The sequence below is a fragment of the Nyctereutes procyonoides genome, unplaced genomic scaffold, assembly GCF_905146905.1.
Source record: "Nyctereutes procyonoides isolate TBG_1078 unplaced genomic scaffold, NYPRO_anot_genome, whole genome shotgun sequence".
NCBI lineage: Eukaryota > Metazoa > Chordata > Mammalia > Carnivora > Canidae > Nyctereutes > Nyctereutes procyonoides.
In genome coordinates, this window is record NW_026575036.1 from 8,689,300 (window position 1) to 8,716,747 (window position 27,448).

At 33.5% G+C, this 27,448-nt stretch overlaps 1 protein-coding gene across 13 annotated transcripts in view; it reads right to left on the reverse strand.

The window, feature by feature from the left end:
- The window catches only part of SOX5 (SRY-box transcription factor 5), a 999,299-nt gene that overhangs the window by 341,367 nt on the left and 630,484 nt on the right, over positions 1-27,448 (reverse strand). For 11 of the 13 annotated variants that reach the window (XM_055318826.1, XM_055318829.1, XM_055318827.1 and 8 more), the window contains one exon: positions 8,374-8,605. In XM_055318826.1, the coding sequence (XP_055174801.1) occupies positions 8,374-8,604 (231 nt within the window). In that variant the 5' untranslated portion in view covers position 8,605. The remainder of the gene's footprint in view (positions 1-8,373; positions 8,606-27,448) is intronic. The other 2 variants (XM_055318833.1, XM_055318835.1) reach the window with 1 other exon arrangement.

Sequence of the window (27,448 nt, forward strand, 5' to 3'; positions counted from 1 at the left end):
ACATACAGCAAGAGAAATCTAGGCTTATGGCAGGAAGTTTGGCAAGCCCCCAAGAGGCAATATATGTAAATAAGAAGGAAGTATATATCAGAGCACAATGGTGCTGATTCTCCAACCCTGTCTTCTTTCCTGATAATGGCTCCATTGAGATCCACAAGAGAACCCATTAAGAATGTGTTTTCTGATAGAAGCAAATTGAAAGAAAGGAAAAAAGAGGAGCAGACAAGGAATAGAATCAAAGGAAGATAATGACGAAGAAATGAAAACAAAACATTTAAGATACAAAATTAAGGTTGGTCCCCAAACTCTGCATTATTTGTAACTTCCAAATACAAATGATTCTATCATGCAGGTCCAAAAATAGCAAATGAGATAAAGACGGACACCTATCCATTCCACAAAATTAGGAACACCATTTGAGTAAGTTTCCAGCACTGCTTCTTCATGTCCTTGCTGTTTCCAATATCCTAGCCAAGTATTTCATCATTTTTTCCATTTCATTCAAGGTGGTCACTCAAAGAAAGGAAACATTTAAAACTCCAATAACTAAAGAATTTGTTTGTATTCCTATGAATGTGAGATATGTATTTCACTCACTTCCCCACATTTTATATTAGATCGTTAGAGTATGCTTTGTCTTGAGTTTTTTTGTTTTGTTTTTGTTTAACTTTCTCTTCTTTCTTAGTTATTTCTTCTGGGGGAAAAGTTGTGACAAAAGCAAAATTACACTCCAGTATAAACTGAAGACCTTGCACCCATGATAATTTATCCAAAGTGCATATACATTTTTTTTAGTATCTTTTGAATCTAATTTTTTTGTGGAAGCAATTTCAAATTGATGTATTTTTGATTGCCACAAATGAGATATCTTTCAACTGTGAATCTCCTTCACACTTGTTAGCCTGTATCGAGTTCTGATATTTTTATAAAATGATGGCAATTTTGTGCTCATCTTATCTCCATTCTATACAAAACTTACAAGAAGGAAGAGGTCTTATACATTTCTAAATCTATGCTAATACGTATTCATTGTATATATTTGGGTGAATCTTTCCACAGGCTCCCTATTAAACGAAAGTCATTACATTCATTATGCCAAATCTTCTTAGGCAAACACATTTACCCCCATTACCACGGCTTTAGAAGGTCTTGTTTATTTACCTATCACTGCATAGCACTTTGTGGGGATGCTAACAACAGACCTTCATCAAGCATCCTGAAGTAGCTCACAACTCCCACATAGTATGTATTCCCCCGCCCCCATGGGAGAGTACATTCCTTAATTTCTCAAGGCCCAGTTAGCTTTAAACTCAACAGTTGTACTTCAAATACTGTGGACATCATATGAATCAGGTTTTTTCCACTTGATATTCAACCCTCCCCCCCACCAAAAGGAATGGAACTGTGAGGCAACAGGACAACACGATCTACTGAACAACCTATACAGTGGCTTTGATGAATCCCAACTGATTGTTTTTCACATGTCCTCATTCCTGGTAGCCCTGGGGGTAATTGTCAGAAACAATGCAAGTATAAAGATTGAGCCACTTACATTCAAACACAAACCTTGGATTATATCTAGATAAACAGCTTTGTGTGGTATTTTCTGACAACATTTACAGAATAATGTTTGTAACAAAGTAATTTCATTGTATGATAAACATCAATTTACCATAAAAAACAAATGTAAACTTGTCACCATTTTCACCTTGTTTCAATTGAATTGGCCTTGTTCAGATAAGCAAGCCTATCTCTTACAGAAACAGCAGTTTATAGATAAACTGTGTGAAATCGGGTATGTGTGTGTAGAATTATACTGCCTACTATCATAATTTTATACTGCCACACTGCACATATGGCTTCCAAGCTTACTTTATCTGAATCTTTCTGAATCTATTCTCCATGCTATTAAACTGAGCACATTCCACATCGTTCAAAAGTAATTACACTTTTGTCTAGAGTGTAGGAGACTGCTCTCCCTAAACAATGAAATTCCCATTATTACAACTGGCACAATAATGGCACTGGTGTTAACAACAGTATGCATTATATCATCACAATAACTTATGCTAAGTTTGATGTACAAAGGTAACCAGAAATTTAAAAGCCTACAAAACTACTATATAGAAATAGGAATCTTCACCATACCATAATTAAGGTCCTATTCTGTGATTTTTAAATAACAAATAACACATATATTTTTCTTTTTTCTTTTGTACATTATCTGAACAGTACTTTATACAGAACATTATCCTGGTCAAACATTGAAAATACATTACAAATAACTATTAGGTAAATAAGTAAAGTTTATATAAAGAATATTTCGAGACACAGCTATAATATAGCAATTAAAATTATTTGGGGGTAAATAAAGAATCCCAGGGATTGACAGTGAATCTGAACAAGTAAAAGCCTTTCTCTGAGATGCTTTTATGAATCCCTTCACTGTTTAAGGGTGGATTTTATATATTGGAGCCTTGCTATAATGTTATACTTGGTTCCCAGCTATACGTCCAACTTCTACAGAAGAAACAATTTAAAAAGACACCTTTGTCTTCTTTTGATGGACATCAAGAAGAAACTGACTCACCTTGAATGTTGCTTTATGATAACTAGTGCCTCTGCAATGTTTAAATATATTTACATTCGGATAAATCAAATCATTAAGTCCAAAATACTATGTATCCAGAGGTTGTTTTTTTTTTAACAATTCCAGGAAAATATTATAAATATAAACATTAAATGAAATACTAAAAGTTATTAAAGTGTATTTCCAAATCCAATGGATCTTTAAGTGTTAAAAAATTATACACAAACATAGTATTTACGTCATACGAAATACAGCTATCTTTAAGTGGGCAACTCAAATTATTTTTTAATAAGAATACTATACTGTTTGGATCCCTGGATGGCTCAGCAGTTTGAGTGCCTGCCTTCGGCCCAGGGTGTAATCCTGGAGTCCCAGGATTGGGTCCCACATCGGGCTCCCAATAGGGAACTTGCTTCTCTCTCTGCCTGTGTCTCTGCCTCTCTGTGTATCTCATGAATAAATAAATAAAATATTTTTTTTAAAAAAAGAATACTACACTGTTAAAATAAATAATTATATATTTTAAAAATCAATGTTGGGAGTTAGCCACTCTATAGTTATACAAAACAATTCATTCAACTGAAGAGGATTTTAAGAAGTCAAAGAGAGTTTGTCTGAGACGAGTATACCTTCTGTGAAAAAATAAAAGAGGAAAGAAAGAGAAAAAGAAAGAAAGAAAGAAAGAAAGAAAGAAAGAAAGAAAGAAAGAAAGAAAGAAAGAAAGAAAGAAAGAAGAAAGAAAGAAGAAAGAAAGAAAGAAAGAAAGAAAGAAAGAAAGAAAGAAAGAAAGAAAGAAAGAAAGACAATTGACTATTCAGTAACCACAGGTGGTCAAGCCTTTCATTTCACAACACATTTGACACTAGAGCAACAATCTAGCCAGCAGAAGTAGTATGCAACCAGACAGAAAATCAGTACCAAAATGGAGACTATAGAGTCCCTTGGCTGCCTCTGATGCTGCCATTTGATTTCTCTTCAGATTCACTCTATTCCCTTCTGGTGCTCATATATAATCACATTGATTGACATGAGGATATGTTCTCAATAGTTCTTTGCATCATGAAATAAATTCATCTGTATCAGAACTATTATTAAAAATGAGCCAGAAATTATAGTGATTCTTGCTTGTCTCTGAAACTCTAAAGTGACAGTCTCCAAACCAATGTTTAAAAAGAGGGGAAGGGGACAGGAAGGGTAGATCTGATCTTCAGTAAAAATAAAGCCCCAAACTGCCTTTCCCCTCCTGTCGGAATCAAACTTTCCAACCTTGCCACTTTTTTGAGGATTACATGGAAATCAAAATTTGCCATTAATTGCTTGGCAAGGTTATGAGAGCTTCAGAGAAGAAAACCATAGAATCAGTCTTTTTTCATATTTAAAGTACTTATGTCTCAAACTTGTATTGATTGGAAATCTGACAACTTAAAAAACATATAAATATATATTATATATTTATTATTTATTTATATATGTATTATTTATTATTATTTACATATATGTAAAATCAGCTTATGACAGTTGATCTACAATGTCTCTGAATAATGAACAAACCATTCAAAGAATTCATAGACTTGTAGTATTCATGGCAGTATAGCTGATGGGAGTAAGGTACTTGCTTTTAGTAAGGCACTTAATTTATTTCTCCAAAATATTAGGGCAATAAACACAAGTTCAGAAGGGAAGAATTACATCTTAATCTGACCCTATTGCAAACAACTGCATCCCCTGCATATGAACAAACAACCCTGATTCCTCAAAATCCTTATATGGCAACAGTTGTGAAATGTACAGAACTTTTATCTCAGAAAATATTTCCAACTTAAATGTTATACCAAGACATCTCTCTCTCTAACTTCAAGACAGCCTTACAGGGATTACTCAACAGTTTTACTTTGTCTCTAAACTATACTGGCAATATAAAATGTGGACCTCTCATCCTTTTTTAATTTAAGAATAGAGTATGAATGTCACACATAAATAGGCAATGAAATCTAGAAACCTGTTTTGTCCCCCTTAATTTGAACTCTATGATATGGAAACCATGAAACATTGCTCTGTTTTCAAAAATACTGAACAGAGAAAAAATAGGAAATATACCTTCCTACTAAAATAAGTTTCTGTTTAAGTGAACATTACAATTGCCTACTACTTAGAAAAAGTATGATGTATTTGTCTTGAATAACAATTCTTGAATAACAATTCAATCATTTTCATAAATGAATAAAATATATCAGTCAGCTTAACAAATGAATATATCATGGCTATTATGACATATTTTCTGATTTCTGAATATACATTAGTAGATCCTACCTTAGTTCTCAAATTTCTAGAAGTCAGCATGTTTATCATGAATAGTATCTTAACAACTTTGCCAAAAACATATTTACTATTTAATTATCCAAATGATCTGCCATTTAATCAATGATCATATATTGAGTGTCTATTATAAGCTCAGTATCAGAAACACAAATATATATTATATAACTATTTTATTCTTATGTTATTTTTATATATTTATTATTACATATTATATATTTTATTATGTAATAAATATAAAATTTATTATAATGCAATTATAATAAAATACTCTATAATTATACGCACATACACACACACACACATATATATGACTCTGCCTTCAAGGAGAAATACAGTGCACAAAAAAGTAGACATACAAACATACAAAGCATAATGCAGGCAATGAGAAAAGATATAAACAAATATAATGGATAAAAAAAATAATGCAGCAACCGTTCTGCTTTGGCAAGTCAGTAAAACCATCCAAAAAGAAGTGATTTTTGAACTCAGTCTTTTTTTTTTTTTAAGATTTTATTTATTTATTCATGAGAGACACAGAGAAAGAGAGAGAGAGAGGTGAGACACAGGCAGAGGGAGAAGCAGGTTCCATGCAGAGAACCTGATGTGGGACTTGATCCTGGGTCCAGGATCACACCCTGGGCCGAAGGTGGTGTTAAACCACTGAACCACCCTGGCTGCCCTGAACTCAGTCTTTTGGAAGAAATGCAATTCACCAGGAAGGTAAAATATGAAGAGTGTTTCCAGGTAGAAAGAATAAAGCTGTGTCATCCAAGGTCACCTGGTATGTTTCTGAACATATTAAAAAAAACTTGGCAAGACAAGGACAATGGGTCCATGGGAGAAATGACAGAAGAGAAGACAAAGCCATAGTTTAGTCCTACTCTATATTGAGTTTTATGCTAAGACAAAGAGTTTTAGACAAACTCTTATATGAAACAAAGACACACATTAATTTCCAAAGTGGGGCAAACAATCCAACTCAATTGTCAGGGAAACAAATCTAGTGGATATTGAAGAAAGAGGGGAGAGAAGAGAAGCTAAAAATTTGAGATCATATTAAAGACTTTTCTAACTGCCTACTCAAAAGATGAAAAGTTAATGGAATCAAGAAACATTTCAGGCAGAAAACAAACTTAGAAACCAGTTGGACATATATAAGAGAGAGTGTCAGCATGTCATTAAAACTAACTAAAACCATTTGTATCCTCAGATCTGTCTAAGAATCTGATGAAAACCATAATCTTACTCACGTGTATGCATAATACAGAATTCTCCATTCATTTTCAGGAGATCCCACAGACCCTAAGAACTGCAGCTCTAGATGAAGTTGTTTGAGGGAAGGAGTTGTGTTTTATTCAATCTATTTCCACAGTGCCCAACAATAACAACAAAAAACTTGGTACAAAGTAAGCAATTCATAGTTTGTATCTAGTTGAACTAAAGTCTTCCTTACAAACTAGTTTCATTTTTACTGACATCCTACATCAAAGGATCCCCTCATGCCTACTACAGAATGTAATTTAATATACTTTTGCTATACACATTTGCGAGTATCCTTAAAATAATATCTCCTTTATCTCTGTGATATTCTCCTAGTTATAACTATTTATTCCTACTCCTTCAAATTTGTGTGTTTAGACTTAGAGTGCTGTCACAGGAAAACCAAACCAAGAAGCACTCCCTAAGAGAAGTTTATCATCAAAATACTGAGAGAGAGGAGGCATTAGCAGTGATGAAATGGAGGGTATGATCTCCTTATCCTGTTGAATTGTGTACTACCATTTTCCCCATTTCTTTTCCTCACCTTTATGAAATGAGCCCAAAAAGCTGAATCATTGCACATAAATAATATGGACTCATAGTAGAGAAAAAAAAAAGTATGAATTATGGATAGTATGATTAAGCTTGCCAACAAAGAGATAATCAAAGAATATAATATGCATGTGCTCTTATGAAGAGCTTATAATGTTTATAAGCATGGACTCCAAAGCCAGAATGTCGGGATAAATACCCCTGGTTCTCCTTGGTATCAGCTGTGATTTGAAGCAAATTATTCACCTCTTTGTGCCTCAGTTTCCTCATTTATAAAATGAGAATAATAATAATATCTCACTATATTATTGTGAAGGTTACATGAGTTAATACACGCAATGTGATTAAAATAGCACATCTATATAAGTGTTACATACTGTTAGTCGAAATACTATCCCTGAGGGGAAAATGTTGGCACATAGCAATACACCTATTGAAATTCTGACCTATGAGGCTTAAAATGTTGAAAGGGTATTTAAGCCTAATGTGAGTGACAAAAAATAGCATCCATCTCACTTTCATTATGCTATCTCTGATTTTTCTTTTTGATTCAATTATATATATATATATATATATATATACATATATATAATGCAATAACATAAATAAGTGGGCATATTTCAATAGCAAGCACATTTATGATATATAATACTTTTCTAGGGAAAGCAAAAAAAAAAAGCATTTCACGTAATCAGCGTTGTCTTCAAAATATGAAAATGTATGAGGAAACATAGTTCTGTTGGTATAATCTGGTTCAAATTAATGGCCCCACCATCGATGAAGTGGAAGAGGAGGTCACAAACCATGACTTGTACCCAAGCAACCATGTTGAAAAGGCTAGTGTGGCTTTACTGGGGTAAGTGCTGTGCTACCTTGCCAACATGCTGGTTCTGTGTATTTAAGTTCCTAAAAGCCTTATTGGTACGTGTGTGTGTGTATTCATGCTTTTAAGCTTCAGCCAAAGATGCTATGCTGCTTCTTCCCTCTCATATGTGAAACCAGTTGCCTAATCTTCTGCAGTGATCCAGACCCCAGGATGAAGAGGCAGATAAATTATCCTGAGTTCCAAATTCTGGAATAGGATGTAATTACTGAACTATCAAAACAACAGCATTAATGAGACTGAGTTAGAAAGTACAGCAGTCACATTAAAAACTATAGCTTCTATGAAATATATTCTCCTATAATATTCCCACACTATAAGGAGTACTAGAATCCAATCTGGGAAAGCAAAAAATTGAAAAACATTGATTTATTGTGGTGGAGATGTTCAAAGTATGTTGTAACTCTATCTGGAAAAACCTTTTATTATAAATACTATGACATCTAACTGTCATTCTGACTAACTTTAAATGTGCTACTTAAACATTATTCTTATAAGTATATGTTTTTTCTTCTAATAATATTGTGTCTCAAAAGCAAAATTCTTGAAAACCAAAAGAAAAAAAAAAAGAAAGGAAGAAAGAAAAAATAGCATATCATGTCCTTCTTACTGGAATCTACTTATAAAGAACTCTAAGATGTTAGGAGTGAATCTTGTGTCTAGCTGTTAAGTAGATGATAATTATAAAGCAAAGGACTGAAGCCAAACTATGAGAGGAGTAGACTGGTCAAAAAGTGAGTGTAGGCACAAGAGACCATGAGAAACCTACCATTGTATTGTGCTGAGAAGTGGGAGTCCTATGGCCACAAGTCTCTTGCGTCAGCAGAGAAACTGGCTGAAATTCCTCAGAGTGAGGCTTGTTGGGAAAACTCACATGCAAGGGAAGGTGAAAGGCTGGGAGCCCGTCACTCTCCTCTTCTTCCACTTTCTGTCTGCTTGTCACCATGGCTACCTCTCCATCTGCTTCCCCATACGGAGAGGCTGGTCGCTTGGAAGACATCCTGGAAGGAACAAAAGAGGAGAAAATAATGAAACCTCCACATAAATCCTTAATGCCGTCATTGTGTGGTTAGGGGCCATTGTAACAGAAATGCCTTTTTGTGCTGGCAGAGAGCAGGAAACCATCCAAATACCACTGCAAAGCGCACACAATCAGAAACAATGGCCAAGCAGGTAGCAACAGAACAGTGCTTGTTTGTTGTGAGAATAATACACTAATATAGCACTCTCTTGTATTCTGGCTTCTTAAACAAGAGAATTCACCTAAGAACACTGCATAATGAAAGACCATTCCATTTTAAAGGGAAGAAAAATACCCATCTAGTTTTACACTTTGATAGACCTTATTGAAGACAGAACATCTATGAATAGCAAATACTACTGGCAGTTAAAAGAAGGAAAGAACTAAAATTTCTTGTATTAAAAAATAAACAAAATAAATGAATGACTGTCATTATAGCAAATTTGCATTTTATTAAAAGTATGATTATTATGAAATGTAGAAATATTGGTTATAAGTAAACCTAGACTCCATGATAAAAAGTTTGATATGTGTTTAAAGCTTATTAAGAACTGAATAAATGTTACAATTGCTGTGAATCTTAAAACATTTGAGAATTGTTCTTTTCTCACCTCTCCATGTATTTCTAATATCAAATAGGCAAAGAGGTTAAAAAAGTGAAAATATAAAAATATTTCAGTTTTCATTTCCATAATTCTACAAAAGATTTAGATGTGGATTCTCAGACTTATCTGCCCCTTAGAATACCTAAAGTAAGAGGGAAAAATCAAAGAAAGATAATTTTGTTTTGATGAGCTAATGCCTATAAGGAAATACTTGTAGACAATTAAAAAATACACACTTTTTTTTGGTATTTGAGTCTAAGAATACTGTCAGAGGTTAAAAATATCTGGCAAATATTCTTGGTTAAATAGAGTGTTCCCTTTCCTTTCATTACAAGTTTTATACAGAAACAGTATAGAGTTAAATTTTTTAATTAAAAAAAAAAACTCTCTTGTATTTGCAACTTGATCTGACCTTGAGAAAGTTGTTATTTTTGCTCCACAAACAAATAGTGTTTACAGAATCATCCATTCTTATTCTAGACCAGTGGGAGAGAAGGCAGGAAAGCATTAACTGCCACACCACATCTTTCATATATATATTACTGATTTTTTTTCATTTGAAATTTACTACTGAAGAGATGTCTCTAATCATTGCTCAATAATACTTTCTTACTGTGAGAAGTTTCAAAAGAACAGTGTATTTGAGTACTGAAGATATTCAATTAAGAAATAATAGCACAGTAGAAAAAACTAAGGGCCTTGGAATCAGACAAACATGGATTAAAGTACTGATTCTGCTACATGCTAGCTGTGAGACTTAGCTTTAATCTATCCCAATTTATTCCTCTTTCAAGGAAGATATAATATCTACTTGTAATGCTCTTTGAGAATAAACTGTGTACCATATGAAAAATAACCTGTAGAGCATTTAGTACAGAGTAGACACTCAGTAAGCAATAGATGCTGTTTACTTTAAAACTTTAAAACTGAAATGTTACCTACCCTCTCCCCCCAAAAAAACCCAAAATCCAAAAATCAAAAAACTCTAAGATGAGGAAAGCAGATTACTTTTTAAGATTTAAACCATAAAATCAACATGAAATACAAAATCTCCTGATAAGAGAAATGCTCCTTAGCCAGTCATAATTAACAATAAACTGATCCAATGTATTAGCAAATGTGAAGAAGAAACACTAATAGCAGGAAGTCATGATCAGCTGAAGAACAGAAAAAGAGGAGGGAATGTTGGTGGCTACCAAGGAAGCGCTGTCTAAAGGAGACGTAGACCAAGCCATCACATTTCAGGGATCTTCAGTTTTTCTGATCTCATTACTAAGGTTTACTCCAAGTATACTCTTAAGTATGGAGAAAGGAAGTAAGGGAATGAAGCTAGGATAGTTCTAGTGTCATTGGCAATACCACACCTATCACCAAATCGAAAAATTAAACTCTATGTAATAACTCTAAGCACTAGTCATAATAGCTTTTATTGCTCTGCTTACATGCTCTCTAAGCAAACTTCTGATTGCCATGTAGAAAATAGGCTGACAGAACAGATTTGAAATATTTAAAGACTTTGTGAAGTGATTTGTGAGAATAAATCAATAAAAGGACCTTTAATTATTACTTGTTTTACATGTAGTTTGACTATAAGGAGATGATGCATTTATTATACAAGCCATAGTATTTATGATCTATGTAGGCATTATCACAGTTGATAAAATTAATAAATTGGCATTCCGGTATGTACCTCGGTCTTATGTACAATAAGTCTCTTACCGTCCAAAAACTCCAGGCTATTGGCAAAAGCTAGTCTCTGGGTTATTAAAGCAGAAAGCTAGATCAGCTGGCCTTTTCTAAGGTAATGCAGTTCTTTTTCTTTTTCAAGATTTTATTTATTTATTAATGAGAGACACAGAGAGAGAGGCAGAGGGAGAAGCAGGCTCCATGCAGGGAGCCCGACATGGGACTTGATTCCGGGACTCCAGGATCACGCCCTGAGCCAAAGGCAGACACTTAACCACTGAGCCACCCAGGTGTCCCTAAGTTAATGCAGTTCTATGACCTTTTGGAAGTAGGGCCTTTTTGCTGATTTCTACTTTATTAATAACATTATTAATGATTATGAAAACTGAAAGTCCAAACAAGATATAGGTAGATATGGTAAGTAGTTAAGATGCAGCTACCCTTCTCAAAACATCTAGTCATTTCAATATCTAAATTATCTTTCTATACCTCTGGATAAACAGTCTATATATATCATACTATAGAGCAAAAAACCTAAGTTCTAAAACACTAAACATGACATGAAGGGGTGGTACTGCCAGAAGGCACCTGATCCTAAACAATTCTATATTTCATGCTTATTTCAATTCCATTTTCAGACACTGACAGAATGTTCTTAATGTGGTGGAGTTGAGAATATTTTTATAAAATTCAGGTAAAAGAGGTCTTAAAGATTAAAAAAAAAAGTATTGTAAAAAAAATGCTCACAGTTCAAAAATAGGCTACCAAAGTCAGAAAAGAAAAGGCAAATACTGAAATTTTGTAGGGAGCTATCAATCTGCTTGATATTTAGTCTGACTCATAGTACTTCTAAAAATATTGATAACAAATCACCAATAATGTTAATTCTTGAGTTTTTGTTCATCTACCAAACAGTTTCATTTTGGACAGAAGAAAGTTCATTAATTAAAAAAAAAAAAGTACTTTCAAAGTTATCTTACTGTTTATTCTGGTCTCTATTTTATTCATTTCTGATTTTTCTTTGTTATTTCCTTCCTCTACTAAACTTCAGCTAAATTTCTCCTTTTTCTAGTTCCTTGTGGTATAATGTTTATTCAAAGTTTTTTCTTAAAAAAAAAATAAGATTTTATTTATTTGACAGAGAGCGAGAGACCGCACAATCAGGGGGAGCTGCAGAGGGAAAGAGAAAATCAGGCTCTCTGCTAAGCAAGGAGCCCTATGCAGGGCTCCATCCCAGGACCCTGGGATTATGGCCTGAGCCAAAGACAAGACGCTCAACCAACGGAGCCACCGAGGCGCCCCTGAAATTTTTTCTTAAGACAGACATTTATAGAATGAATACCACTCTAACATCTGCTTTTGCTACATCCCATAGGCTTTGGAATATTTTGTTTCTCTTTTCATTTGTTTTGAGACATATTTTGAATTGCATGAAAAAAATTCTTACTATTGAAAAAATTTCTACCATTGGAATGGGAACATCCTACTTTCTGTCAACGTTTGCTTCATGTATGTTGAAATTCTGTTCTATCCATGCATATTAACAGTTGTTTTAACTTCTTGAAAAAGAATAATATTGGAAGATATATAATTAAAAGAAAAAGAAGTCACAGCAACTTTCCATATATTGTTTATCTGGGATACACAGGGTTCCAATTCCTGCACTTGCTTACACGACATGCTGTGCTTCAGTGCAAGGATGCCTTGGAATAGTCTGAGGATCCAGGTTGGAGCATGCTCTTATGTATTCATACAGAGACGAAATTTGTCACTCCTGTGGTAGGTGCTAGACTTGCCAATGAAGAAAACTCAGACTTCAAAGAATATGACATGAGACAGACAAATATAATCCAGTGTGAAACTAACCTGCGGAGTTATGATGATATAATAGAATCCTTGCTCAGTTTTGTGTGTGGACAAGAAAATGTTCTTGAAAGAACAGATGTCTAATTCCAGGGCAAAAACATCTAATTTGAACTTTCAAATCATCAACAATCATTTACTCATCACTTGCTATGTGCAAGACACTCACCTAGTGGGGATAAAAAATGTGCAATTCAAATTCCCTGCTTTAAAGAGCAATGTAGTGGTTGAGAAGACTGATAAATAATAATGAAAGAAAGTTCAGGTTAAGGGCCAAATGATGCTACAGCTGAACACCTTCATGAGGACTGGGAGATCCTGGAATACTTCTGGGAATGATTAACCAACTGAATTTGGGCAGGGTGGGGGAGAAGAAAGTCAAATGGAAAACCTGGGATAAATGAAGAGAGAATTTCGTGCAGGAAGTAGTGATACAAGTAAAGATGCAGAGATAGTCTTAGAAAGTACAATGTAAACTTAAGTTTCAAGCTTACTTAGGAAAAAGGGACATTGAGGAATATAAACTGAATGCTATCTTTAGTCTATGACATTCCTGGACTTGCTGAGTTACAGTCATGGAATAGATAAGAAACAGCCTCACTTATAAGGGGCAACTTGCTTTTACATAGAGTCACTTTCCCTTTACTTGTCCATATAGCAATATGCACAATCATGCCACTCTAGTCCACATGTGAAAGTAATTTTAAAGCTCCTGAAATTCTCGACTATTGGCTATGGGCTCTCTGTGTGCACTGTCATCACTATGTAAGTAGGATGTCCCCAATTGTACTCAGACATGTACAGCAAACTTAGGGGTAGGGTAAATGGTATGATACTACAATATAAACTAAACCATTGGTTCTCAACCTTGGCTGCAAACTAGAATTATATGGAGAGGTTTAAAAAATACTGCTGCCTGAGTCCCACTGCCAGACATTCTAATATTATTGGTTCTGGAGTGGAGATGGAGTATCAGAATTTTTTAAAGTTCCCAGGTGATTCTAATGCATAGTTAAGGTTGCAAGCCATTTGCACTCATCAGAATAATGCTCCTTACTCAAGTTGTCTAAACTGTGATCCCTGAAGCTTGTGAATATGTTACTTTACAAGGCAAAAAGGGACTTTGCAGATATAATTAAGTTAAGGATCTTGATATGAGGAGATTATTTTGGATATTCTAGGTGAGCACAAAGTCATCATAAAGGTTCCTATTAAGAGGGGAGGCAGGAGGATTAGAGTCAGAGAGAGAGACTGAACCATACTATGTAACTTGCTTTGAAAATCGATGAAATGGTTCCATGAGCCAAGGAATAAAGGTGGCCTCTAGAAGCCAAACAAAAAATGATGAAACAGATTCTCCCCTAAAACCTCTAGAAGGAATGAGCCCTGCCAACACCTTGATTACAAGACTTCTGACCTCCAGAACTATAAGTGAATACAATTGTATTGTTTAAACCACTAAACTTTTGCTAATTGTTAGTACAGCAATAGGAAACTAATGCACAGGGCACACTTATTTCTTTCACAGTTGGCATTATCTCAATCTGAAACCTTCCTAACCCAGATACACCCTTGCCTCATCTGTCACTTCATTTAGTGTCAACATCATTTCCCAGTGAAGCCTTCCTTGGTTGCTCCTCCTAAACCAGCACCTCCTTGCTCTTTTTAGCACCTTGTTCCTATGACATATTTCTTTATTATCTGTCTTCCCCACTATAAGATCCAAGAGGGCAGCCTTTATTTTGTTCACAGCTACATTCCCAGGACTTATAATCCTTTCTGAAGATAGTTGTTTTTCAACAAATACCCATTATGTGAAAGCTACCATCTAAAACCAACAACTCTCTTAGTATTCTAATCGTGAGTGGTTGTTAAGATCTAGTCTTACATGGCAAGCATGCTTAGAAAATGTCTTAATATTGTCAGAAAAAAAAAAAAAAGAAATCCAGCTCTGTGCTAATAGCATCCTTTTAAATAATTTCTATGTAAAAGAATTGGTATACCTGGTTAAATTAGGTTTTTAAAATATTCATAAAAATCTTATTTTTCAAATGTATATGTAAAAAACTATAAACATGAGGGAACTATATGAAAGAGTGCTACATAGTTAATTACTATCTGACCTATTACTGAGGAATCACCTATTTACTGCTTTAGAATATGTTCTTTGATGCAATTCTATAAAATGAAAGCATATGCAAAGTGAAAAGAATTTATATATGGAACAAACATAAAATGGAAAACTTAGAATAGGAATTGCTTTCCTTATGAAATAGTTTCCTCTTTAAAGTTTCTTTCTTTCTCTAAGTATTTTAACCTTTGACTGATTAATTCAGAGATAAAGTCCTAGGAAGCAGTGCCTTCTACTGGTTATTCTTCTGGAATTGTGATATTATTTCTTTTAAGGTTTGCAGTTATGTATGAAAATCACAAACACACACGCACACAAAATCTATAAAGAGCAAATTCCAATTTTTCCACAGTCTTCCCATAGCATCACAGATGAAGTGACTTAACTCCACCTCAAACTACATCATCAACTTTTATTATTAGTCCACTAAAAACTAAACATCAGTATAACCTGTGGCATTCATTCAATAGTTTTTTTTTCCTTTTCTTCTTAATACACAGTGTCTAAAACTAGAACACAGACACTCGAAAAGCAAGAATATAATTTTATAAATTTCTTGAATTCCCCAGCATGTCTTACACTTAATAAGATTTCAGTAAGTACAGGACTATTTGTGACCATTTGACCTGATTTTTCCAAGATTAACGCTGAAGATATGACTGTATGATAAAGGCCTTTCCAAATTGTGTTGTGTTTTTCTCCCTCTATGATGAATGAGATACAATTAATTATATGGCAGCACAATTCCTAGCACATACTTGGTACACAGTGTATTCTTCTATGAATAAATAAATGAATTGCATGAGTGTCTATTTTGTGCCAGGCAATTTATCTTTATGTTATGAAGGAAACAGGTAACTTAGATATGAAGACCCTTCTGGTTCACCGTTAAGGAAGTACAGTCTAGATGGAAATAGAAGTCATATACCCACTCAAGCATTTATTCATTAATGGAAAAACATTTATTGAAAGACTACCATGTGCCTGCAGATAACAATGTAATTAAGAAATCAATAAATAATATTTTAAGGTAAATGACTTTTTATAAATGTGAGTACTATGGGAGACAGATAATAGAAAGATGATGTCTCACTAAAATAATAAGAGAATGCTTCCTACAAATTACAAGAATTCAACAGGGTAATGAAGGATGGATCTGATGTCAAGAGACACAGAGAAGAAGTGAAGATTCCCGACAGGAAAAATGACATTAACAAATTAAAGAAATTTATAGAATTATACGGGATGGTGGGTAGAGTGGTTTAGTTAAAGAGGGAGATTTTAGGAGGAGTAAATGCAGATAAGGATGAAAGGCAGGAGCCAGATGACAGAGATTCCAGTTAAATCCCATCACTTTTAAATAGCTAAAGCACAATTTGAAATTGAAACCAAGGCAGAAGGTTGCTGGTGATGGTTTGTAAGCCACAGAGTAACACCATCAACAAAATTGTACTTTAGAAAGAAAAACCCTCAGAAATTAGTAATGCTAGAATGTGGAGGGTGGGAACCAGAAAAGAACGATTGTGATACATCAAAGATACTGAGATTACTAGACTGTATAATTTAGAGAACAATACTGCTAATAAGAAAAACATAAAAATTAGAAGGAAAAGCCAATCTGGAGGAAAATATGAAATTCAGTTTTAGAAAGAAATCTTTGTTGATTGTAGAATTTAAAAAAAAAGAAATAGCAGGTTATCAGAGAATGCAGAACTCTCATAGAAGTAACTCTAAGGCAGTATTTTCTTTTAAACACAAATAGAGAGTTAACCAATAATTGTAATTATTTCTCATTGACAATATATTTATTCTCCTTGTTTTATAAAATAGGAAACTGAGTCAAAAGGTGGTTAAATATCTTTTGTTACACTATTTGGTATTTGCACTATAATAGGCAGCAGCTCAAGCCCAGAATTGTCTCTCCAAGGGAAAAACTGGAAAAAAATAGAGCAAGGGGGAGGAAATCTTACAGTCCATCCTACTTTGGGGGAGCAGTGTATAAAAAGGATTAGCAAAAAGACAGACAAGTCAAAGTGATAAGCGAGGCAGCATAATTATTCTTTAAACAATTCTATAAAAGTAAACATTCTCAATATGAACTTTTAAAATTCTGGACCATGACATTTATTTAATTTATAACTTCCATTAATTGCTCTCCTAAATACTTGTTTTTAGTATTTACTCTCTCATGTTAAATTTTAAGCATAGCAGAATGCATTTTTAAAATGACAGAAAATATTTGAAAGGATGAATCTTAAGGGAACAATAAATATGGGGTATTAAAAAATAAAATAAAAATTATCAGTCCTGGGGCACCTGGGTGGCTCAGTGATTGAGCATCTGCCTTCAGCTCAGTTCGTGATCCCAGGGTCCTGGGATCAAGTCCTATATCAGGCTCCCTGAAGGGAGCCTGCTTCTCCCTCTGGCTATGTCTCTGACTCTCTCTGTGTGTCTCTCATGAATAAATAAATAAATAATATATATTTTAAAAAATGGTGAGTCCTTCATATTCAGAGATTATACTACTTTTCTAGAAGTTAGGAACCTCAAGTTTTTCTAGTAATAAGACTATTTATACAAGACTTTTACATTTACTTGTCTGGCCTCTTACGTAATTAAAGTTGTTGTGAGAAAGCTAATCAATATTAGGAATTAAACTCTACTGTTTATCAAAGATATTCCCACAGTAGAATGTTACTCATCTAATAATGGAAATAAACATAGACATTTAGCTTTGAATAGACAGGTTTTGATCCAAATGAGTGAAATGACCAACACTTCTTGAGTGGTTTATAAACGCAGAATTACACAAAATTAGCATATCACTTTATGAAAGAAAAAATATTTTTGTTACTCTTATCTATGAATTCCAATTATTATTATTCATATTTTATGGTTTATTCTTTCTTCTTCCCTCTTACATCTTTATTTTCCTTCTAAGAATCAACTTTGTGTTTAATTTGTGAACATTATATGTAAATTTAATAACCAAGTCTGTCATATATAATATTGAGAAATCTTTTTTTTCTTTTTTTTTTTGAGAAGTCTTTTAAGTTGAAATTTTATTTGTGGTAAACGTGCAATATTTCAAACCTGTATAATTTTTTTCTCTTATCTATAAATCCTCTTTGCCATGAGTTTCTTTCTCTTTTTTCTTTCTTTCTTTCTTTCTTTCTTTCTTTCTTTCTTTCTTTCTTTCTTTCTTTTCTTCTTTCTTTCTTTCTTTCTTTCTTTCTTTCTTTCTTTCTTTCTTTCTTTCTTTCTTTCTTCTTTCTTTCTTTTTTTGCCATGAGTTTCTGATACAGAACATGCCAATCTCTTTACTTCTATACCCTTTGCTTCCCACATACAATGACCTCATTCATTATATTGTTATTTAGAATCATGAACAAGTTCATCAGGTCCTGGCATAAACTATAAATGGAAATAGAAACACAGATTTCATAGAAATATAAAAACGGACAACATAGAGTAATAAATAAGGCTAGACTCCCTTGTGATTTTAGTATACACTTCACCAGAGTAGAAACTTATTTCTACTAGTATTCATAAACAAAACTTCTCATAACATTGAAATCTAAAAACAAAAGTAGTTTTGAGCTACAGCTACACAAATAATAGATTATTCTGTTCTGAAATATAATTTGAATTTACATAAAGTATTTTCATACATAATATAAAAGTTTAAACCTATATTAAAAACTGTGTTAATTTAAAACGTTACGTTCATCAAGATTCAAAACGACCTTCACAAAGCTGTTCCCCGTGTTTACCTTGTCCTACATTTAGTTTCTGAGATGTTCTCTGCATTGAGATCAAGTGGTTTATTATACTATCTCTTCTTTCTGATAAGAATAGCATCACTTTTAATTTCTTCAACACATTTTTGCCCTTTCCTTTACTGGCATCTCTGTCTTTACTAAATAGCTTCCCCCAAACTTGTCCAGCCCACCAGAGTCAGAGATAGAGGGAGGAATAAGAACAAGCAAAAAATGAGGAAATTCTTTGCAAAAGGGGTGGAAAATAAAACTTAAAATATATATATGTGAAGTTAAAGAGAGATAAGACTTAGAAATAGAATTTAATTCTTTTTAGTTCCTGAAAAGAATGAGCATCTATGAGTTAGATGCAGGATATTTCAAAAGTGTGAATTAATGTGCTTAAAGTAAGCAATAAAATTAACTTTAAAAGCCCATTTGTTTTTGTTTTCTAAACAAGAAAGGCAGATAATGAAGGGTAAACATTTAGAAACAATTTATGATAGCAAAATTCCATGCTACAATGATTCAGAATTCAAAATTTGAATCTTTTTCTAAGTTCTTCTCTTACTATTTCACTAATAATTGCAAATCTCTGAAAATTCACCCCAAAATTAGACCATGTGTTATTGAATGAAGACCCTCAGAAAATTTTCTAAATAAAAAGATTGTTTTATTATGAGTAACCTAACAGCTGGGCTCTAGGGCCAACATTTACCTAAACAAATGAATTGGCCAGCTAAAACTTCTCATCTTTATGTTTTATTGTGTTACTTTAACATTAATCTACACTTACTAAGTACCTAAAACAATACTATTCCTGATAAATAAAAAGGTAGAAAGGGTATTAAATTTAATTAAACTCCACTGTAATCATTCCACAATGTTCTTATACTTAGAAAAGTTAGTGTTCATTCTAAGTCTGACAAGACTGAAGGAAAACTGGTTACAAGAACGTTTATGATTCCTAAATACAAAGTCACTTTCATAAAGAGAAGAGGTAGCAAATGTTTTTACAGAGTTCTGTACTTTTTGGAAAAAAAAAAACTGAAACTTTTCTCATGATTTACAACACAAGAATATAGCAATAAGCACTTTCCACTTTAAAAAAAACTAACTTTATTTGACTTACTTAATAATTATTATAATTTTATTTCCTTGTCTCAAAAACAGAAACACCTAAATCTGGGTTATTAAGCATTTGATTACAGAATCTTTTTAATTGTCAAATACACTAAATTTCAACCAAATCTACCTGAAGAAAACATAAAAAAAGATTGAGATCTTTAAATATTGAAGGGAGATTTCTTCCAAGTTGTTGGTAAAATGACCAATCCCAGGAGTTTGGAAGGAAACAATACAAACTATAAATGGCAATTTGTTGTGAATTATATAATTTGTGTATTGCTATACATTTGTCATTAATCAGAAACAAATAGAAAAAGAACATTCAACCTTCAGCCATCTACAGGTTAAAAGTGTCAAAGTCCTTTTGTCCAGATTATTTATGAATTACTTTGAATAATCTAGCATTAAGATTTGTGGTTCTAAAACTTGTTATTACAGTTAGAAAGAGAATACTTTCTGAGGAAATAAAAAGCTTTTTCCATTCGAGTATGGGTTTTGCCTTTCTGACAGCTCCAAGTCCACAGGATGTGGAGGGATGATTTAAATTTTACATCAAAATTGTGACTGCACTAGACTTTTTTCCCCCTTCTCAAGGGAGGCATTGTTCTTGTCTTTCCATAACCAGGCGTGACAGCGCCAGACTGGAGTCATACGGCTGGTCTCTGAGTCAGCGTGAAAGTGCTCACCTCCTGAGTCTCCCCAGATGCTCGGCTCCTTGTGAATCTGAAAGCTGAGCACTGAGTAGCCACAAACTCCATTCCTGGGACAGATAGAGGATTGGAAGAAAAAAATCTAGGGATTAGCGAAAAACTATCTCTTCCAGTATATGCTATAAAACTTTTTTATTATGAGTTTAATAAGAAGTAACAATTAAGAAAAAAAACATATTTAATACCAGTATCACTTTTCTTAACCCAAAGTTCGGATACATTGTTGAAAAAGGAGTTGTGTGGTTCTGAGTCAAAGAAATAAAGAAAGTCTAAAAAATCAGAAGCCTTTTAGATTTCTCTGAGACACATGGTTGCCACATGTATAAATTTCAGGTTATAGACAGCTGGATAGAATGGTGAGAGAATATTGTATGAAATGCATATCTATTCTCTCAATCTCTAAAAAGGTATCTTTAAAAATTGTGTGTAGAATCCCTGAAAATGGACCATCTTTTCTGCTACCAGAATAATTGGTAATGAGACAGGGATGAATTCTATTTCATTGTCTGTCCTTGAATGAACCTTTTAGGGAAGTTTGAGAAGTGTCTGTGTCTTGTATATATGTACAACTGTGTGTGTGTGTGCATACACACATGTGCATGTGCATGGGAGAGAGAGACAGAGGGAAAGAGGCAGAGAGACAGAGAGATAAAGAAGAAGAAGAGGGAGTGGGAGGAGAAGATTTTACTGTCTAATGATATTTTAATAGAAATTAACAGTCTCTTCTTCTGGAACCTCTCTATTAAGGATTGGACAGCACCATCTTAATCATAATCATATACTAACGACTCTCACTTACTGTCTAATTCAAAACAATTGGTTGAAAATTTTATGTATTTTGAGAAAAGAATTTAAAAAATAGAAGCAAACTCCTCCCAATTTGTTCGCCCATAAAAAGTAAAGGAAAAAAGCCAAAAGAAATGTAATTCCTAAATATTACTACAACAGTGAGTAACAATGATCTTTTAGTTATTGCTTTCCAAAATAATGCCAGTCAACTTTTTTCATATCGTTCTTATGAGGATATGAGTGTGTAACATGTTCACATGTGCTCATACATGGGCATGTTTGTAACAATCTATGAAAACAGTTCACCATAATCACAGGGAAAGAAAGTAGATTTTCATTCATGAACATCACTAGTCAGGTGACGTGCATATGCAAAAACAACAACAAAAAGTTTTAAGTAGGACAGGATATCTATTTAGGCTTAATTATATTAATCCCTCTGTAAAATATCATACCACTTATTTTAATGACTTGGTAATTTTGACTCTCCCAGGAGACTCTCCCTATGGCAGAACTGCAAATAGGATATAAAATTTTATTTTCCAAAATAATATCCTTAAAGGACTTATTTTGAGCATCCCTCCCTCCCTCCTATCTCCTTATCTGACTTCCTCCTAAAGTGCAACCCCCCACCCCTACTTTCTCTCTCCTCTCCCACATTACTGGCTAAGTCTAAATAAACAGCAAATTGTTCCATAATCAAAAGTGACTTATTCTTAGCATGGTGTATGTCTTGAAATAAAATCTGTGGCATGTTTAATTTATTTAGGATCTAATAATGATGACAAAAATAATTAAGTAACCAATCTAGTTTTAATTTCTTTTGTTTTCAAAGGTCATTGTGAAATCAAGCAAGTTAAGCCTTCAAAAGCAAACCTCTAGAGAATTGTGTGTGTGTATGTGTGTGTGTGTTTTCCCCCAGCAGAAATGAGAAACAAGGCTCACAGCTAAAAGGAATACTGAACATCAGCATCAGATTTGTTGAGAATGACTGTCTAAGTAGTCCAATGAAGAAAAATATTATGACCCCTATCCTCTTTGGAATCCAGATAACCCTGACAAGAAAAAGTTTAGACACTGCTCAATTGGGGCCAGTTTAAGGGACTCTTTCCATACCCCATACAGATTCGGTTACAGCTTGCTCCTACAACAGCTGCTGAAAAATGAACGAAGTATAAAATATTTATGTTATATTCAAAATAGACAGCAAAGAACATATATACAGTGCAAAAATCTTTCCTAGGACAACAGCTTATGATGTGAGGGATGGGAATACTAGGCACAGGCAAATTTTCTGAACTTCCCAACAAAATCAAGAATTTGCCATTATAGTCATGAAAAGTCCAAAAGTAAGGGTGCAGTGCCAAAGACGATGAGCATCTATCAACCCAAACTCCAAAACAGCGGGATGCAGCTATGGTTGATGTTATAAGAATGCTGAGCCTCTCTTCTTGGTCCCTTTCATGCCAAAGCTTCTTTGCTTGGATGAATATGAATTAAATCCATAAGCTTTCTTATTTTTCTAGCTTGACCTCTAAACTCATTTTACGTCTTAACTGTTTATCTTCTTCCCCCATTAATCTTTCTGGTTTTAACACGTTCCCTGTTGTTTTTAGGGGGGAAATACTTTAAAAGCATGGTTCCTACTGCCACTGTGGACGAATTAGGAATGTTAGCTTTTTCCTATAAATGGGTATGAACTGTTCAGTAGTCACCTAAAGGATACCCGTATCTTGCCCCTGAAATAAAAATTCAAAGGAATATGGCATATAGCATACAGAAGAAAATCATCAGACTCTTATAAAGGTATGATAAGTATGAAGACATAAAAAAAGATCTCACTACAAGGTTTACACGAGATTTCAAAAAGGGCTAACACTAATGTCACTATCAAATTACCATTAAAAAATTTAAAGTCTGTCCTATAGATAAACATTCTGAAATAAATAGCTTTTCATATTTACTTTCTCTTTTTCATCAGTTCTACGGCTAAGGGCATAAGACATAGATGTTCTTTAAAATACTATGTCACTATCACAGAAATGTCTAATTTTAGACTGTAATTTTAGTCAGTAGTGTAACTGATTTCTTTCCTATTCTGTTTATTAAAATATAGTTGAAAAAATAAAATAAAATATAGTTGATAAGAAATCTCATTGATTAACATCCATTTGCCTATATCACCATAAAATCTGTCAGTACCAAAGATAAAAAAGTTTAAAGGTGTTCACTTTACAAATCCATAAAAGAGAAACTAACCAAACAAAAGCATCAAAACTTTAAAGTTGGAATTTTGCACTTCAATAGTGTTTACCATTTACCATTTTATAGGTCCTCTGCCATATTTTCTGCTGTTCTGTAGTATTTCCCCTGAAGCTTAACAAAGGCCCAGCTGTATAAACCAGTTCTGTCAAAGAACATAGTTAAGGGATGGATAAAACAGGGAGGGGTGTCATACTGGCTGACCACTGTCTGAGCTTATGAGGATAAAGGAGCCTTGGTGGAGAAAAGTAATCATCCATTGCTTTTTTTTTTTTTTTTCTTTTAACCTCATTACCACATGCTAAAACATTTTTTTTTTCCACTACCCAAACACCCTATTCCAATCCCCTGTGACTGAAAGATCTTTGTGTTCCAAAGGACACACAGAATCCTCCCGGACATCCTTTTCCCTCCTCTTCTTGCTTTTGTTTGTTTGTTTTGTTTGTTTGTTTGTTGTGCTGATTTTATGTTTATGGAGGCATGATCATTTAAAGACTTCTTAAAATACTGGCTTCCTCTCCATTAAACTAACCACACACGACCCCTAAAACATTTTTAATGGCTAAATAAACTTACTTGTTTTGGATTCCTTGTTACCAAAATATTATCAACAGCTTTCCATCGCAAGATAGTTGTTTCTTCGCAAGATAGTTGTTCTGAAACTATCTTTAAAAGATAGTAAAGCATCTATAATTGACCTGAGTGTTGAAACCCAGCATGTATCTAACATTTTAAGGAATGTTTCCAGAAAATACTTACTTCAAAGAGGGTTGGCTACATGCACACTCAGAGTGTGTAGCAACGTGAGATATGGTCCTGAAGTTCGAAGGAAAGTTTAGAGTGAGGTAATTAATCCTTTCAAAACCTAGCTCTCATGTGGCCAAGAACACCAAACCTTAGGGAAGATTTTCCAGAGATTTAAATATGCATTTCCTATTTTCAAGTTTGTCATTCTTACATACTTTGCTGACATTATTTATAAAGGATCGAAGCCAAATCCCACTCAAAGAGAGCTACCGTAACTTCTCTGGTTAAAGAGTCCGCGGAACACATTAAATGCCCCAGGAAATCCCTGGGCAAGTGCCACCAGAACTTATATGGAGACAACGTATCAACTCTAGAGTGAGTTCTATTTCAGGGTGTCCTTTGAGGTTGGGACAAATATTTGAATGTTATTAAGTCCTCTATTTATCCAAAGCCTGCTGCAGCTGCACTGCAAGCTTTCTTCATTCTGCCCTGTCAATGACCTACAGGGATTATCCTTTTTCAGAGGGGGTAAAATAGGATTCTTTCACTAATCAGTATACTTTTCTATTCAACGTGAAGTGTATATTTATGATACAAAATGTATTTTCTTTAAAGTGAACTATGAATTATAGTTGCTTTCAGAACCTTCCTCTTCCTATATCCATGGCTGGTATAGGTACTAGAGCAATAGTCCTTCATATTCCACCTTGCTGCATATAGTAGTCTAGTTTCAGAAATAATTGAGTCATTTTCTTCTAATAAATATTAGAAGTTCCTACAAAGCAATCTGAACATATCAAAGTTTTCAAACCAACAGCTGCCTATGTCATATTCAAACTATTATACAGAAAAAATGGAATGCAGAGACAAAAGATAACCCACTGCAAAAGGGAGTGATTTTTAAAAACTCATTTTCTTACTATCATGAATTTCTTACCATGTCTTTCTTTAAAATACTTACTGAACTCTCCAGAAATATTTGCAGATAATCTATCCAAGTTTTACAAAACCCATCAAAATATTATTTCCAAAAAGAAAACTAAGCTACTAAGCACAGCACTATTCTGTGATACCTTAAGAAAACTAATATTAAAAATAATAATTATTATATTATAAACCAAATGTTTTCAAAGCAATATACTTTCCAAAGAGAATATGCTAATTATACTATAACGTATCTTCATGTTTACAAATATTTACTTAAATGAGTAGCAGAATCTTAAATCTGCTCAAATGTGTCCTGTCTTATGGTTTTCTTCCACTTCTTTGCATTCTTATTATCTTAATGACATATTAATAAAATCTTATAATGATTCAAATATCTACAGAAATACTTTCAAGATAATATATACCTCTTATTTACATCTTGCAAAAAGCAATAAGAAAAACAGTATTGTAGGAGGCATCTAAAGATATTTTCTAGGACATATGTATTTTCACTTTGGATTCAGAGAAATATGAATGACTCTCATTAAGTGTGTGCCAAGATGTGCCAATCAGTGAGCTAGACACTTTGCATGTATTATTCCTTGTCATCATGATAACTCTCTATTGGACTACAGACTGAAATATAAGAGCTAAAATCATAAACTTTTGAGAAGGGAACAAGAGTAAATCTTCATGACCTTGGGTTAAGCAATGGTTTCTTAGATTTGACACCAAAAGTAAAAGATATAAAAGAAAAAAATAGATAAACCTCCTTAAAATTAAAAACTTTTGTGCTAGGCATAACACTGTAAAGAAAGAAAAAAAACTAAAAATAGGCAAAAATACTTGCAAATCATATACCTGATAGAGGACTTGCATCCAGAATATATAAAGATTTCTTCAACTCATGTGTGTATATATACATACATATTTATATAAATTTATATGTAAATTTATAAAGAACTATGGTACCACTCATAATAAAAAGATGGCAATCCATTATTTAAATGGGCAAAAGATCTGAATAGACATTTGTTCAAAGAATATAATACAAATGACCAATAAGCACCTAAGGAAATGTTCACTATAACTAGTCATTAGGAAAATGTAAATCAAAACCACAATATGAAACTACTTCTCATCGAGTAGAATGGCTAAAATAATAAAGGTCAGACAATAACAAAGATTGGAGAAGACTGGAGACACTTAGAACCATCAAAGATTGCTGACAGGTATGTAAAATAGTACTGTTGCTTTGGAAAACGAGAAATTTCTAAATAGTGAGACACAAAATTATCATATGGGCCAGCAATTCTCTCTTCTAGGTAAACATATAAGAGAAATGACAGCATATGTCCACAGAAAAACTTGTACATAAACATGCATAGCAGTACTACAATAGCCAAGACTGTGGAAGCAACCCAAATAGCTACCAGTTGATGAATGGAAACACAAGATGTGGCATACCCATACAACAAAATAGTATTGATAATTTAAAAAAATGAATGCTGGTGCATGCTACAACATGGATGAACCTAAGCGAAAGAAGCCAGTCACAAATGACACACAATATATTATGCTGAGAATGATCTCTATATACAGTAGATCAGTGGTCGCCTAAGACGAGCAGTGTAGCTGGGATGGAAGAGAATGAGGAAGGACTGCTAATGGACAGAAGATGGCATTTAGAGTGATGAAAATATGCTAAAATTAAATTGAGGTGATACTTACACAAATCTGTGAATATACTAAAACTCAACGAATTATATATTAAATGGGATTGGTATAATAATCTCAATAAAGCAATTTTTTAAAACTACAAAGTAGACATTATTGCCTCCATTTTATCTATAGAAACTGGCTCAGAGCTGTTACATAATTTGATAAAAGTCTCACTGAACTAGAATTTGGAACCAGACCTGACCCAAATATCATCACATTTTCATTATAGAACATCTTTTTTTATGAAGGAACTTAAATATATGCTTTAAAACTGATTTCTTTCCTCCCAAAAGTTAGAAGTATATTTATCATTTCTGTTGCTTTTATTTGGATACAAGCTTTTATGGAACATTGTGGTTAGACCTATATTAAGTAAATGCCCTTTTTTTCTTCTCCTGACATTTTTTCATTAATTTTTTTTTGCACCCTCTTTACAACGTCATCTTTTTGGAACCAAGATAAGCAAATATTTAATGACTGTTCTAAAAGAAAACC